The 17,614-nt window shown below is 20.1% G+C and overlaps 1 protein-coding gene across 3 annotated transcripts in view; it reads left to right on the top strand.

Moving 5' to 3' along the window:
• Window positions 1-17,614, top strand: part of Bma-lpd-3.1 (Uncharacterized protein) — a gene marked incomplete at both ends in the record, with an annotated part of 56,481 nt that overhangs the window by 35,770 nt on the left and 3,097 nt on the right. For all 3 annotated transcript variants that reach the window (XM_043075978.1, XM_043075977.1, XM_043075979.1), the window contains 23 exons: window positions 219-445; window positions 1,441-1,601; window positions 2,056-2,196; window positions 2,976-3,089; window positions 3,452-3,550; window positions 3,868-3,987; window positions 4,516-4,731; window positions 5,408-5,575; window positions 5,899-6,093; window positions 7,417-7,596; window positions 7,979-8,203; window positions 9,043-9,182; window positions 9,817-9,879; window positions 10,576-10,720; window positions 11,211-11,348; window positions 12,366-12,506; window positions 13,062-13,157; window positions 13,367-13,536; window positions 13,833-13,986; window positions 14,749-14,889; window positions 15,143-15,292; window positions 16,001-16,123; window positions 16,778-17,034. In XM_043075978.1, coding sequence (XP_042931912.1) covers window positions 219-445; window positions 1,441-1,601; window positions 2,056-2,196; window positions 2,976-3,089; window positions 3,452-3,550; window positions 3,868-3,987; window positions 4,516-4,731; window positions 5,408-5,575; window positions 5,899-6,093; window positions 7,417-7,596; window positions 7,979-8,203; window positions 9,043-9,182; window positions 9,817-9,879; window positions 10,576-10,720; window positions 11,211-11,348; window positions 12,366-12,506; window positions 13,062-13,157; window positions 13,367-13,536; window positions 13,833-13,986; window positions 14,749-14,889; window positions 15,143-15,292; window positions 16,001-16,123; window positions 16,778-17,034 — 3,564 coding nt within the window. The remainder of the gene's footprint in view (window positions 1-218; window positions 446-1,440; window positions 1,602-2,055; window positions 2,197-2,975; window positions 3,090-3,451; window positions 3,551-3,867; window positions 3,988-4,515; window positions 4,732-5,407; window positions 5,576-5,898; window positions 6,094-7,416; window positions 7,597-7,978; window positions 8,204-9,042; window positions 9,183-9,816; window positions 9,880-10,575; window positions 10,721-11,210; window positions 11,349-12,365; window positions 12,507-13,061; window positions 13,158-13,366; window positions 13,537-13,832; window positions 13,987-14,748; window positions 14,890-15,142; window positions 15,293-16,000; window positions 16,124-16,777; window positions 17,035-17,614) is intronic.

Raw genomic sequence — 17,614 nt, 5'->3', positions numbered from 1 at the left:
ATATGTGTATAAGTGATAAAATGATTTTCAATTGATATTTAAGTAATTTATTTATTACCTTACATTGATTTTAAGTAAATTTAAAAATTAATTTTCAGTCCCAAAAAAGGTACAATATCACATGAAAATCATTTTATCACATATACTTTATCACATCATTTCAGCAATAATTTATTACCTTACATTGATTTTAAGTAAATTTAAAAATTAATTTTCAGTCCTAAAAAAGGTACAATATCAATTGAAAATCATTTTATCACTTATACATCATTTTATTCCAAAAAAATACCAAAATGGATGCGATTAGGAAATTTTTCCATTAAATTACCATCATTATTGATTGTATATGAGAAATGTATAAAAAATGAAAATGAAATTATTCAAATTGATAATAAAGAAATTATATGCTCTAATGAATCATATGCTAATATTGTTATCACTGCTGGTAAGTAAATCTTTTCTGTTGTATGTGGATATTAATCAGTGATTAACTTTGATAGGATTTAGGAAAAGAAGTAAAGTTAACTGTAAAGATAAAGAAAGAAATATGAGAAACTTTATGATAAAAGTATGATAATAATAAATTAATCAGTACTAGTATGATAACAATGAATTAATCAGTACTAGTATGATAACAATGAATTAATCAGTACTAGTATGATAACAATGAATTAATCAGTGGTAGACTAGTATGATAACAATGAATTAATCAGTACTAGTATGATAACAATGAATTAATCAGTACTAGTATGATAACAATGAATTAATCAGTACTAGTATGATAACAATGAATTAATCAATATTAGTATGATGATAATGAATTAATCAGTACTAGTATGATAATGATGAATTAATCGGTATTAGTATGATAATGACAATTTAATCAGTAATCAGTTTCATTTATTCAATAAACTTTTATGCTAAAATTATGCTAATAAAAAAAATTATTATAAAAAAATAAAGAAAGAAGTATGAAAAACTTTATGATAAAATTATGATAACAATGAATTAATCAATATTTACTTGTTTTTATTTTTTTTTTTAATAAAATTTTATACTAATGTTATGCTAATAAAAATAAGTCATTGTAAAATGTAAGGAAACAAATACGAAAATGATAACAATGAATTAATCAGTAATCAGTTTTATTTATTTAATAAACTTTTATGCAAATATTATGCTAATAAATTTTTATAAAAAATGAAGAAGAAAATGCGAAAAAATTTTATGATAAACAAATGATAACAATCAATTAATCAGTATTTACTTGTTTTTTATTTATTTAACAAACATTTTTACTTATATTTTATTTATTTAACAAACTTTTTTGCTTATATTTTATTTATTTAACAAACTTTTTTACTTATATTATATATTAAACTTTTATATTTATATTAGAAATGATAATATTATAATAAATAATATAAATTTATCATTTAGGAAGTTTTGATCAATCAATCAATACCGATGTTTTAAATATGTTACTTTATTCGCATGAAACAGCAATTGCTGAATTTGAACATATTATGAGTATTGTACGTAGTTCAACTGCATTTCATCGAAATTCAATTTATAATTCATCGTTTCTTTTTCAATTACAAGTATTAAATTTGATTTATTTATTAATTTTAACACTTTTTTTTTTCATTTTTAAATTTTTTTTTTTTAAAAAAATAACCATATGATAGTGAAAATTAAAAAAGAAGAAAATGAAAGGTAATTAAATAATTGAAAAGAAATCACATTTTTCTGCTCTTTTTAATGTTTATCAATTTAACAAAAATTAAATTCATAAAAATTTCTTTGAGAAATAAAAATAATTTTTAATGAATTAATTTGGTAACAAAAAAAAAAAAAAAAAAAAAAAAAAAAAAGTGAATTTAATTTTGCTACGATATTCATTTGAATGATAGCATAAAAATGAAATAATTAAAAATTAAAATTTTATAATTAAATTGGAGTAATAATTAAAAATTTGATTTATATGTTCAATGATTACTTCAAAAAAAAGTGAAAAAATATTTTTAAATAAAATTTTTAATTTTTAATTTTAAGATGCAATGTGAAAATGTTTCACCATGGTTAAAATTAACATTAACTGATACAACTAATACAGCATTACGTATTACAACCGAAGTTGTTAATATGTTTATTATTGGTCGAAATATTTTGAATAATAATAAGAATATTTTTGAGGTTAAATTTTTCATCGCATAATTTTTTTTTTTTTTTTTTTTTTGTATTAAACAAAAAATTAAATTTAACACTTAAATTTTAAATGATAATTGGTGAAATTTGTAACAGAAAATTGCCATATTATTATATTTTTGATGAATGCTATTTATTATATTATTAATTAATTTAAAAAAAAAAGCAAGAAAGCATTGTTAATAAGTTTGTTACGCTTGTTACGCTTAGTTTTTACGTCTATAACGTTTATACTAATTTTAAAACGTAATTTTAATATTTTGAAAGATTGAAGGAAGATAATGAAAATTACAGTTATAAACAGATACGAGGTAATGACAAGCAAGCATTGTTAATAAGGTTGTTACGTTTGTTACGCTTAGTTTTGACGTCTATCACGTTTATACCAATTTTAAAACGTACTTTAAATATTTTGAAAGATTGAAGGAGGAAAATGAAAAGCCATATTATTATATTTTTGACGATTGCTATTTATTAATTATTAATTGATTTAAAAAAAAAAAGCAAGAAAGCATTGTTAATAAGTTGTTACGCTTGTTGCGTTTATTTTTGACGTCTGCAACGTTTATACTAATTTTAAAACGTACTTTTAATATTTTGAAGGATTGAAGCAGAAAATAAAAATTACAGAAACAGATACGAGGTAATGACAAGAAAGCATTGCTAATGACTTGTTACGCTTAATTTTGACGTTGATGACGTTTACACTATTTTTAAAACGTACTTTTAATCTTTTTAAAAATTGAAGGAGAAAATGAAAATTACAGAAACAGATACGAGGTAATGTATCGTTTTGTTTGAATTTCAAACTTGGACATATGATTCGAAATGAAGCATTTGAGGAAGATGAACTTCGAGAGTTAGCTGATCTTACAACTAATGTTTGTGTTTTAAATTTTAATTTTAAATTCATTAATATCATTTCTTATGCGTTTCAACTATTTGATAAATCAGTCATAATTTGTTATAATTTTGCTAATCAAATTATATTATCAAATTATCAGCTTTATCAAATATAAAAATTTTTGATTATTTATCATAAATTACTTAAAATGATGCACAATTTTTAACAAAAAAAAAAAATAAAAAAATTTGTTTTGAAGTTTTAAAATGATTTTTCTTGATTGCAATATATTAAAATTTTTGAAATTAATGATCTGATAATTTTTTTTTTTAAAAAAATTAAGTGACATTAATCGTTTGTGACATTGTGACACTAATTTTTTGTTTTCCTATTTTTCAGTTAACATGTATACTTCAGTTCAGTCCTAGAAGTATTGCTAATGCTATTGTCATTTTCTCTCATACTGTAATTTTATTCAAATTTCCAGCAATTATCAGAGTATCCAACTAATTATAATTTTTTTTCTTAATTAATTAAATTATTAATTCCTTTATTATAATTAATTTTTGTATGTTTAATGAATGAAAGACAATTATTTTTAATTTAATCAACAAATAAAAATTAATTTTTATAAAAATAAAATGCATAAACAAAAAAACATTGTAACTCTTTCATTTCTTTATAAGTTATTGGTTTTATCACTTTTTTTTTCACTTGACTTTTGAATTTTTACTTTTAACTAATTTTTTTTTCATTTCAAATTTTTACAAACTTTTGTTGTTTACAAGTTTATTTGTTTACTTTTTTTTTTTTAGGCGAAAGATATTTTACGAGATTTTAGCTTATCACGTAGTTTTTGGATGAAACAAAAAATGCGTCATACAACGCAAACTGAAAATGATTCATCGCAAATGACGTCGCATAGTTCACTTTTGGTACCATTTTAAACAAATTGATTAATTTAAAAATAAAAATTTAAAAATCAAAAAAAAAAAAAAAAAATCAAATTAAATGAAAATGATTCGTTTAAAATCATTTCTTATATATATTAATAAACCTCACAATACTATCAAAATTGGCTTAGCAAAATTATTTGGCTAATTTTGTGCTAAAAATTTATGATAATTTTAAAAATGCTGCAACTAAACCTTGCAGCAAGTTGATTTCAAAAATTTAATTGAAATTAATTCATGTTGAATATTTTGAGGGTTAATAAATATATATAAGAAAAGATTTAAAAAAATGATTTTAATGATATTTTTTTTTTCTTTTAACTAACTTAAAATTAACTAATGACTTAAAAACTTAATAAAAAAAACTTGAAAACATAAACTTAAACTTTAACTAACTTAAAAATTTACTAGTTTAACTTAATTTAAAAGTAATTTAAGTTTAAATTATTAACTGAAATAGGTTTAAATTTTATTGAAATTATCAAATTTTATTTGATTTGTATATTTTAGGATATGGGAAATCGTTTAATAATGCGAATAACATTACTGTTTCGTGATCGTACAATAGCATGCATACCGCTTTACAGTAACAATTATCGATCATTTACATCTGCGCTTCTATTTGGCGTAAAAGACGCTGAAGCTACGGTTAAATTTGTACGTGGTGCTAAAGCGGAAGCTAAATTTAGCGATTTTAAAATTGTTTTTGTGGAAAATTTTGAAAATGTTAGTGATATGTTATAAATGATAAGCAATTCTTTTTTTTTTTTTACAATTAATTATTTAAAATTATCTCAATGTTAAAATTTTAGTATTTATTTACTTGGATCATTCACTGATAGTGAATGTTTTAAAAATTCAATTTCGAAAATTTAAAAAAAAAACATCGAAATTTTTTTAAAAAAAAAAAACAAAATGAAGCAGTAATAGGCTGAGTACAATAATTACGCAATTTTTTTTTTTTACAATTAATTATTTAAAATTATCTTAATGTTAAAATTTTAGTATTTATTTACTTGGATCATTCACTGATAGTGAATGTTTTAAAAATTCAATTTCGAAAATTTAAAAAAAATAAATTAAAATGAAGCAGTAACAGGCTGAGTACAACAATTAGTTATTAAAGTATTATTTTATCTCATATTTTTATAAACAAAATATTTTTTACCTTTTTTTTTTCATTTATTTAATTATCACAACAAAAAGAGAAAAAAGTTTATCAAACCATTTTTAATATATTATACCAATTTTATAATAATTTACAGGAAAAAAAAATGGTACAACTTAATGAATGATAAGAAAAGTTAATATTATAGACTAAAATTTCTTGATTTTTTTTATAAAATTCTTTTTGTTTTTTTCTTAATTCTTAGAAAGATACCAAGATGGTACTGCATTTTAGTCTATGGAAGAATCCTGGATTGATGGCCAAGAAAATACACCAACAAATTTTACATTCTTTCCGCATGGTGTTTGCAAAATTGTAGTGAAATTTTCAAAATCGGAACAATATAAACGAGTAGCATCTGTGCAATGCTCAATGAAAGGTCTTATCTTTGATATTGATAGTGTAAGTTATACTTTTTTTTTTTTTCGGCTATTAAAAAGCTTTTTAAGTAATTTTTAGTTTTATATATAAATTTAGTAAAGAAGTATTTCCAACATTTATTCTAATTAGTAAATGATATTTGCAAATTGATTTAGTCAGAAGTAGAGATATTTTGAAAATTTAATTAAATAACTAATTAAATATTAAGTTTCAAAGATAATTTATAGTGAAATTGAAAATTTTTTCTTTGAAATTCAAATTTTTTTCTCTTGAATATTATTTGAAAAAAGTTTTTTTCTTTTTTTTTTTTGAAAAAAAAAAAAAAAGATTGAATAATTTGACAGCGTATTGGAAGTTTGATTGGAGCAGTGTGGAATACATGTGCAACAATTAATGAAGATCAAGATGTAGATGTAAGTGAATATGAACCGATGAAAATTATGACAAGTGAAATTGAACGAAATGATGATATTAATCTGAAAAATGAATATGCGTCCATTGTTAAACCGGAAAAACGAATTCGTTGGGTTGAGCAAAAGGTTGTAAATATTATTGTTTACATTTGAAAGAAAGAAAAAAAAAAAGCATCTAAAACCAAAAAGAAACAAAAAATTGGAAAAAAGTCAAATTTTTGGTGCCATATTATTTCACAATTACTTTCAGATCTAAACTAAGGTTCAAAAAAATAATAAAAAAATAAATATTGAAATTAAGAATTTGTTTTATCTTTATTGCATTTTCATATGGATTTGTTTTAAGTTAATTCTCTTTAAAATCTTCATGAGTTGAAGTAAATGAGTAACTCTAGGAACAACGAAAATATATATAGTATCAACTGTCATATTATATAAATTTAGGCAGGTTTAACTAGAATGAATAAGTCTCAAAATTTTATCATTTCTGTTTTCCTTTTGATGAATAAGTTATTTAATAAATAATAATTTTTAGTTTTGATTGAGATAGCTGTCATCCAGATATCTCAAAGTAATTCCGATTAAGTAATTAACAGGTCGAGGAGATGATGATAGCATTCTTGCTCATAAACTCATCAATCAAAAGTAACGCCACAGTTTCAATAATATTGAATACAGTACTTATTCAAACACTCAAACACAGTAGTAAAATCTCGATTAGTGTAGTACTACAGTATTTCATATCAGAGTTACCGTATCTATCAGATAAGGTACAGTACCAAATAGAATGTAAGTTAAATACAGTACTTATTCAAATATAGGTATTCATATCTGAATATAGCATTACAGTATCCATCAAAAAAGGTGCAGTATCACGGACAACCTCAAATAGAATGCAATGCTGAACACAGTACTTTCTCAAATATAGGCATTCATATCAGAGTATAGTACTACAGTATCCTTCAGACAAGTACAGTACCAAATAGAATGCAATGTTAAATACAGTACTTTTTCAAATACAAGCGTTTTATGAAATTTTAGAGAAAAAAAAAATCAAAGTCAATTAAACAATAAGAAAAATCTGAACGAATATAAGTTACTTTATGGTTAAGTCTTTTCTGTAATGGATGGTTTACTTAAGAAAATCAGAGTTTAATTTTAATTAGAAATGTGTGCTTAAAATAAAAAAATGATTTCTGAAATTAGAAATAAATCAGCGTATAATTTTGATAATATTCTTATGATTACTTAAACAAATTGGTACATGTAAATAAAGCAACAAAAGAAAAAAAAAAACTTTTAAACAATATTATTTTCTAAAATAACAAAAATATATGTATAACAAAAACTAAGATAAGATAACAAAACAAAAATAAGCATACATAAAAAATAAAATAACAAATTAAGGTTAAACTATCAGGATGTTATCTTGCTAATAAAAATTTTTAGATTTATGAGCAAACGCAGAAATTGAAGTCACACATAACAGATGTCACATACGAATGGGAATTACGACGTTTGAAAAAACTTCAACTAATTCGAGTGAAGCAATTTAAGGAATCAATGCTTGATCGTTTAAAACGACAAAAATCACGAGGGAAACAATTGAAAAAAGCACCAGTTAGAAAGGTATTTCTAGACAGGAAAATTTTATTTAAATAGATATTTGTTCAAATATTTATCTAACATACATTTTATTTGATCATTAAAATATAATAATAAAAGCTGTAATATTGAAATGATTATTGTAGATTGTAGGTTTTAATAAATTAAAATCAATTTATTAATTTAATGAATTAGAATATTAGGCCAATCTAAACCCAAATTATCTTCGCCACTAGTTCAAGTTTAATTCCTTGATTAATAAAATCAAAAGTTATATTTTGTCTAATTTCAAATTCATCAGATTGATTATCACTATTAAATTAAATTCATTAAATTGATAATATGCATACTGATAAAAAGCAAAAAATATCTTAATCAATTTGAAATAATTTCAAAATATTTGCAGGATAAAACTAAAGATGAAGATGATGCTGAGGAAAAATCAGATAGTGAATCAGTTACAGGTGAGCAATCAACAAAATTTCTTCGAGAAATTACATCGATTGATCAACCGAAAAGTAATACTGTTGGTTCATCATTGAAACAGCATAAGATTCCTGCTAAGATCAATGATAATGCGATGAAAGCTGATGAAAAAATGAACGACGGATCATTTGTATTTGACATGCAGGTGCTAATTAATTAATTTATTAATTAAATTTTTCGCAATTAAAATTTAATTACTTTCTTATCCTTTGTCATTTCCACTCAATTATTCTGGCATTATAAATGTATTAACGTATTATTATTATTAATATTATTAAGGTATTGATATCTCATTATCATTAAAGTTAAAGCATTATTATCATTATTATTATAGCATTAGATAAAATTATACAATCAATTATTTTGACATCGTATTATTATTAAAGTAAAACTATTATTATTAGTTATTGTTATCATTATTATTATTATTATTATTATTATTATTATTATTATTGTTATTATATCATTAGATACAATTATACAATCAATTATTTTGACATCGTATTATTATTAAAGTAAAACTATTATTATTGTTATTGTTATTATTAGTATTACAGCATTAGATAAAATTATGCAGTGATGTGTTAACACAATAATTTAATACAATATCATAAATTAATACTTTTTTTTAAGAAAAAAAAAAAAATGAAATAAGTAAGACAGTTATTTGTTCTAATTTTACCATTTTTTTATTTGAAACTTTTCTTCAATCAATGCTTATCTATTCGTTTGCTAATTAAAATGCTAACATAATCAAATTCATTATATATAAAACTAAAAATAGAACTTATTACTAAATTTAGAATTTGGACTAATCTGTTAAAAAATGGTATTTATTACTTTTTTTTTTAAAAAAAAAAAATTTAAATAATATATTTAAAATATGGAAACTCTTATCTTTTTTTTTTAGAATCTTGAATAATAATATAGATATTTTTTTGGAATTTAACAGAGAATTTAAATAAATCTTTAAAATTTTCACAGTTTTTTGGTGAAGCTGGTGAGTGTATGCTACGAAATAGAATTTCAACTGAATTTACAAGTACAACAAGTGCTACTCCGGAAAATAATTTTAAAAGACATGATGATGCAAATGAAGATTGCACAAAAATTTCCTTGCCAAGGTTAATTCATATAATTTCTTACGTTTATTTTAAATTTAAAAAAAAAAAGAAAAAGTAATTTCTTATTTTTTTAATTTCTTACAAAAAAAAAAAAAATTAATAATTAATCAAAAATAATTTGCTTGCAAAAAATGAATGCATGTTGAATGCATTCCATGCATGCAATTATCAAATTTATTTATTTAGTTGCAGTAAAACATTTAATAAATCATTGTTTAAATGTAAGTGCGTCGAAATGCATTGAAAAAATTAAAAAGATTTAATGTATGATGTAAAAAAAAAAAGGAAAAATGTTTGTTATAAAAATTGCTAAAGATAAAGTATTTAATTAATTAATTACTCAATAAATAATAATTAATTAAATATTAAATTATGACAATTGTAATTTCTTTAAATCTTTTGGACATTTGTAAATGATTGCAAGTCACTGAGACATTTATACTAATTTATAACTATTGCAAAAGTTCATCAGTTCTTGTCCATTTCAAATTTAAGATTTAATTTACTTAGTCTTTTTTACAAACTTTTGATTAATAATTTTCTGTAATAAAATTGGCAAAAAAAAATTAATTATAAATAATAAAATGGAAATAATTTTATTTACTTTTTTCATATTAAAATTTGTTTGTTACAGTATCGAAGCAAAAATATATTATTCCACTAATGATGCAATCAATTGTCACAAATCATTCCCAATGTAAGTCTCATCTATAATTAATTAAATATTAAATTTCAATTTTAATTAACGCTACTAATGACAAATGGTTTCCCAATTCAAATCTTATCTATAATTAATTAAATATTAAATTTCAATTTTAATTAGAACTACTGATAAGAAATGGTCTCCCAATTCAAGTCTTATCTATAATTAATTAAATATTAAATTTCAATTTTAATTAGCGCTACTAATGACAAATGGTCTCCCAATTCAAGTCTTATCTATAATTAATTAAATATTAAATTTCAATTTTAATTAGCGCTACTAATGACAAATGGTTTCCCAATTCAAATCTTATCTATAATTAATTAAATATTAAATTTCAATTTTAATTAGAACTACTGATAAGAAATGGTCTCCCAATTCAAGTCTTATCTATAATTAATTAAATATTAAATTTCAATTTTAATTAGCGCTACTAATGGCAAATGGTTTCCCAATTCAAGTCTTACCTATAATTAATTAAATATTAAATTTCAATTTTAATTAGCACTACTAAATAATAAATGGTTTCCCAATTCAAGTCTTATCTATAATTAATTAAATATTAAATTTCAATTTTAATTAGCACTACTAATAAAATAGAAAATGATTAATTGTAATTTTTCATTTGAGTTAAAAAAAAAAACTATAAAAATATTAAAACTTAAATTTAAAAAATTTTTTATTTCTTAGAATAAAATCAGCAAACACTTCAATGCCATATTTATATGTATCAGCAAATGTTGCTAATATGCCTGAGGAAACAGCACTTACACCAATTATTGCCGATTTTTTTCAGCAATTATTAGAAAATTTACCACAAAAATTTCCTCAGCAAGTAAAAATTTATTTATTAATTTAAGAATTTTATAGTAATTTAAATAATTTTTGAATAGTTGAATTATAAATTTAAAAATTTATTAATTATGAATTATATTCTTTTTTTTTTTTTTTTTTTTGAATGGTACATTTATCATAAATGAGTGGAAATTTATTTATTCATTCGAGAATTTAGGTAGTTTTTGAATTTTTTTTTGGAATAGTTTTTGAATTATGAATTTAAAAATTATTAATTATGAATTATACCTTTTTTTTTTTGAATGGTACATTTATCATAAGCAAATATAAATTTTTTTATTCAATCGAGAATTTTGTAATTTTTAAATAGTTTATAAACACTGAATTATAAATTTAAAAAATTATTGACTATGAATTATACCATTTTCTTTCTCTAAACAATACATTTATCATAATGATAATAAAATTATCAACTATGTAATAAAATATCAAATAAGTGATAAATTTATATTTTATTTTGATAATTTTAGTCAGAAAATGAAAGTGATACAATCAGTATGACTGATACAGAATCATTGTTAACATGTATTCATTCAAAATTAATGATTAATATATTACTTTCGATAACTATTCAGTCTAGTTCACTTCGTTTTGAAGCTCATCAACAGGTATACTCGAATTTATAACTTTTTTTTTTTTTTTTTATGAAACAAGCAAAATTAAACAATTTTTGAATTTTTTGATTAATTTAAGAATTAAATTTAATATTGTTAATTAATTTGATGATTGCAGAAACTAGATAAAGCATAACTTTTAATTTTAAGAAACAGCGAAATTAAACTTATGTGTATGTGATAATTTTTAAATTTTTTTTATCAATTTAAAGATTAAATTTAATCATTTTAATTAATTTAATGATTGCAAAATTAAACAAAGCATAACCTTTGACTTCTATAAATCAAGAAAATCAAATTTATGTGTATATGATATTTTTTAAATTTTTTGATCAACTTAACAATTAAATTTGTTAATTAATTTGATGATTCTAAAATTAGATAAAGCATAACTTTTAATTTTAAGAATCAGCGAAATTAAACTTATTTTGAATTCTTGAACAATTTAAGAATTAAATTTAATATTGTTAATTAATTTAGTGATTCTAAGATTAGATAAAGCATAACTTTCAATTTTAAGAATCAGCGAAATTAAACTTATATGTATATGATATTTTTTAAATTTCTTGATCAATTTAAGAATTAAATTTAATGACATTAATTAATTTAATAATTGTAGAAATTAGATAAAGCATTTAAGTGCGATTATAAGTTTCTTAATTTTTGATATTATACATTTCTTATATACAAAATAAATATTACATCATTAATAATAATTACAATTTTTTATATGCTAATTTTAATTGATCATTTCATTATTACAATTTTATTTTTCTGGTTCAATTAATATAAGTTACAATAAAATATCTATATATTTTTTTTAGAAGAAAATGATAGATTTAATTGAGGATAATTATATTTACTAATGTTTACAAATGATTAAAACATAAATTAGTTTATAAAAATATAAATTGTAATATTTTTTATATTTTAATAATTTTGCTTTAAAATAAAAATAATAATTTAATTTAAATAAATTTAAAAATTAATTTACTAATTATTTTTTTTTAGAGAGCTGGTGCAATGGATCTTTTACTACGATTACCATCATTAAAGCTTGTTGCATCAGCACATAATGATACAATTAATAATGAATTTGACATTTCATTAAACTTACAATCATTTTCTGTTTGTTTCTATAATCCACATCAGGTTTAATCTAAAATTTTTTTGCTGATTTTTTTTTTTTTTGTGAACATTTTAAATTTTTATATTTTGTAAACATTTTCATTTCAATTAATTTTTTTTTTGTTGCTATCTTATTGAAATAACTTGGTCATATTAAGCAGTTTAATAGTTTATTTTAACAATATAACAATAACAAAATTATTACTCTCAAAGTTTAAAATTAAAATCATCGTGGTATATCTGAAAAATTAAAAAATAGTTAATTTAAAAATGTTTAATTGTTTTTTTTTTGTTTGACAAATAATTTATTTATGCAAAAATATTGTCAATTGATTTTCACTATTTTACTATTTAACTAAAATAACTTAGCCATATTTAACAGTTTTTTTTCCTAACAACAAAATTATTACTCTCAAAATTTAAAATTAAAATCATTTATATGTATCTGAAAAATTAAAAAATAATTAATTTTAAAGTGCTTTTTTTTTTGAAAAATTAATTAATTATATTATTATCTTTTTTTTTTTTTTTAATTTCTTTCTTTAATAAATTATATTATTAAAATATTAATTCATAAAGCCTTCACCATTGGATGCATTTGCGCTTACGTTAGATAATTTTACTGTTGGTATCTCACGTACGAGCATATTTTTGCATGATAATTCACATTTAAAGGTTTGCAATTTTAAATTTAATTAATTTTATTTTGCAAATTTTGAAATTAATTAATTCTACTCGTACTATTCCAAGAATTTAATTTATTAAAATAACCTTTTTTTTTTTTTAAAAAAAAAAAAAAAGCTCAAAAGAAGACTGTTTTTTTTCTTTTTATTTTGATAAAATTAAAAATTGAAATAAATTTAAATTAAATAAATTTAATTTAGATTGCTTGTACAATTGATATTGGCCAAGCAACATTTACATATGATATGCGAAAACTTTCACAATTAATCGCTTTCCCAGGTCCATGGTATCGTAGAAGAATTGCACAACGTTTTTTACTGAAACATGAACAATTATCAAAAACACAAAGTATTGGTACTGGTCGATCATTGTATGTTAAAAAAAATTTTTGAAAATTTAAATTTTAAAACAAAAAATTGATTTTAATTTTACAAAAAAAAAAAAAAAAGAAAAAATATTAGTGTAACTAATATTTTATCATAAAATCAAATCAATATCACAGTTCATTCATTAATTAATCTTTTACAAATTCAAATTTAAATTCAAATATAATTTTATTAACTATTAAGTTATTTTAATTATTGAATTTTCTTTTTTAAAATTTTTTTAATTTATTATTTTTTAATTTTGCAAAAAAAAAAAAAAAAAAAAGAAATTAAATTATAGTTCAAAACGAACAAGAAAAATGATGGATAAATTAATGCTTGAAGCATCAATAAATATTCATTGGGATAGTTTTAAAGCAAAAATTCAAATGTCAAGTGCAATGGGTGATACAAATTGGTTAATTGATAAAATTTCTACAAAAATTATATTTTGTGTATGTTTATTTTATAATTTAATAAATAATATTTTTGTAGATGAAAAATATTATTTATCTAATAATAATAATAATAATAATAATAATAGTAGTAATAATAAAGATAATAATAATAATAGTAGTAGTAGTAGTAGTAGTAGTAGTAGTAGTAATAATAATAATAATAATAATAATAGTAGCAGTAGTAGTAGTAATAATAATAATGATAATAATAATAATAATAACAATAATAACAGTAATAATAATAATAGCAATAATAATACAATAATAACAGTAATAATAATAATACCAATAATAATAATTATAATAATAATAATAACACTAATAATAATAACCATTAATTTTTTTTTTTTATTTGCAATGATATAATTATAAAATAATTTTATCAGGATTTCAATATTATCAACATTTTATATTATAAACATTTTAAAAAACGAAATTATTGCTAGAAAAATATTCTTTTTAAAAAAATTTCACTAATTTCTTTTTAAAAAAAAGAATCATCAGATAATAATATCTATTAATTTATATTAGTTTCTTTTTTTTTTTTTTCATCCCTTATTTAAAATTAAATTAATTAGTTAAAAAAAAAAGGATAATTTTATTTACACTAATAACTATAAGAAATTAATTTGTTTACAATCATATAACAATCCTTAATTATACCTTTTTTTTTTTTCATTTTATTTAATCAGAAAAAAAAAAATGAAATAATAAAATATTTGAAATTAATTTCAAACTTTTATTCTTTAATTCTAATAGCTTCAACCATTTGTTGAACGACGATTGAACATATATTTTGGTGTATCATTTCTGGAACAGGAAGCAAAAGGTGGTGCAATTTCCGGATCATTACAACTTGCTAATGCTGCAATCAATTTTAGTTGGATATCACTTTGCAATGTTTGTTTTAAAATAATAAAATTATTTGAAAAAATTTCCATAAAATTCATTTTATTTAATCAAAAAAAAACGAATTAATAAATATTTGAAATTAATTTTAAACTTTCATTCCTTAATTTTATAGCTTTAACCATTTGTCGAACGATTCATGATTGAGTATATGTTTTGCTGTATGTATTTTAAGAATAATTTAAGAGAATTTAAAAAAATTATCTAAAATAATTTATCAGAATTTTTTTTTTTTTTTTTTTAGCAACCTACATCATTTTCATCAAAGATAAATTTTAATGAATTAAAAATACAAATTATTTGGATGGGTCGTGTTGTTATTGTTGTATTAATCGATCAATCATCACTTCTACTTAATGATGATTGGAAATTATACAATGATCAAGATGAAAAGGTATTCATTAAAAATTAAATCATTAAAATTCAATTATATAAATTATGAATTAATCATTAGGATGAACTGAATAGGTGGAAATTGATAAGTAATAAAAATTAAATTCATCAATGATAAATATTTTTCTTTTGAAAATTTTATTCTTTTGTTACTTTTTTAAAAAATACTTTTAAAAAATGAGAAGAAATTGATAATGTATATAAAATAGATTATCAATTTCTTAATTAATTAGCAATAGTAAATTTTCTTATAATTGTACGATTTGATAACAAAAAATGGCCAATATTTAAATTTCAAAAATTTAAATTTAATTAAAAATGATGACAATTGCTTAATTAATTAACAATAATAAATTCTTTTATAATTGTACGTTTTGATAATAAAAAATTGCTAATATTTTAATTTCAATAAAATATCAATTCCTTAATAAAATAGATTATCAATTCCTTAATTTAAAGAAAATTTTTAAAGAAAAACGTTTTGATAATAAAAAATTGCTAATTTAAATTTAAAATATAAATTTAATTAAAAAAGGTAATGTAATAATCATTAACATTTAGAGTTTATAGTTGATATTTTCTCATAAGTATGACGAGATTTAAAATATCAAATTCGAATGGACAATAAAAACAATAAACAAAATTAATATTAAATTTAAAAATTTTATAACATTAGCAAAATTTAATTCTTATTTATGTTTATTAACAGATAAAAGAAGCAATGATAATGCTTAACAGTATTTTGAAATATTCTAAACTACAAGCTATTATCACTAAAGCTACATTCAACAGTATTGATAGTGTGATACAAAAACTTAGTGTTTTCTTCAAGGTAATGACTTATTTATTTATTTATTTATTTATTTTTTTCTTTGTCAAAACATTTTTTTTATTAGTAAACAAAATCTGTTCATTTAAAAAATGCTAGAAAATTTGGAAGTAAGTGATAAGCTGAAATTAGAAATAGTTAAAATGTAAATTTTGATAAATTTTTTTACTCTAATCGAAAGTAAAACTTAGTTATTACTATCGAAGTGAGATTTTTTTTTTTTTTTTTCAAATTGATACAATCCATTTTCAATAATATAACGAAATGAAAGAAGGAAAAAAAAATGAAATTAAAGTAGAATTAAAAATGTAACTTAGAAATAAAATTAAAAGTAAAAATATAAATAGGTTTTAAAATTAGGAATAAGTGATAAGCTGAAATTAGAAATAGTTAAGATGCAAATTTTGATAAATTTTTTTTCCTTTAACCAAAAGTAAAACTTAGTTATTACTATCGAAATGAGATCATTTGTTTTCAAATTAACTTAATCCATTTTCAATAGTAAAACAAGGAAAAAAGAAGGAAAAAAAAATGCAAGTAATGTAGAATTAAAAATGTAACCTAGAAATAAAATTAAAAGTAGAAATATAAATAATTAAATAAAAGATTTCATTGAAAATAAAATTTATAAATTAAAATAATGAAATGAAATTTTAGGAACAAGTGGAAGATAGCCGTGTGTTGCATAATCTAGCAAATAAAACATTAGCAGGAACTATTAAAAATGTTATTAAATTATCACAAATATTTCATTGGGCAAAAATTCTTGATTTAGTCACTGATATGCAAATGAGAAGTAAAACATTTCCAATGCCTAATGCTAGTAATGGAAGGACAATTATTTGTGGACAATTAATTTCCATTGGACAACAAGCATCATTGGTTCTAATGGAAGGTGAAATTACAGCAAATCGGTTTGTAATTTAGTATATTATTCAAAATAATACTTAAATTTCATTTCTAAAATTTAATAATGTTTTAGTTAATATAAATTTAATTTTGGATGAAAAAAAAATGAAACAAAATGAGCAAAGGAATGTTTCAAAATTATGTTTTAAGGTAAAAATTAAGTAAAATATAATTATGCAAAACGCAGTTATAGTTTTAGGGAAGAAAGAAATTGTGTAAAATAAAATAAAATAAAATAGAATGAAGAGAAAAAAAAAAGAAACAAGCAAAAAATTTTATAAAATTTCTCAGTTCAACAAATTTATGAACAATTTCCTTTGAATTATCCACTAATTGTTTCAACAATGAAATTAAAATGTAACACTGAGAAAATTTTTTAAGTGTTAATATCAATTTCTTACACTTAAACTTATTTTCAGGTGTTTAAATTAGTTCTATTCTACAGTGGAACTAATTTAAATTATTATTATTATTATTTAGATGAGAAAAAAGAAAATAAATTCAAAAATGTTTATGTTCATACGCAATAATTTATCTTATAAAATTCTTCAATGTTGATAAAATAAACAATCCTATCGTTTTGTT

The sequence above is a fragment of the Brugia malayi genome (genome assembly GCF_000002995.4).
Source record: "Brugia malayi strain FR3 genome assembly, contig: Bm_v4_ChrX_scaffold_001, whole genome shotgun sequence".
Taxonomy (NCBI): Eukaryota; Metazoa; Nematoda; class Chromadorea; order Rhabditida; family Onchocercidae; genus Brugia; species Brugia malayi.
The sequence above is the reverse complement of the archived record's forward strand: the minus strand, read 5'-3'. Positions and strand labels throughout refer to the sequence as shown.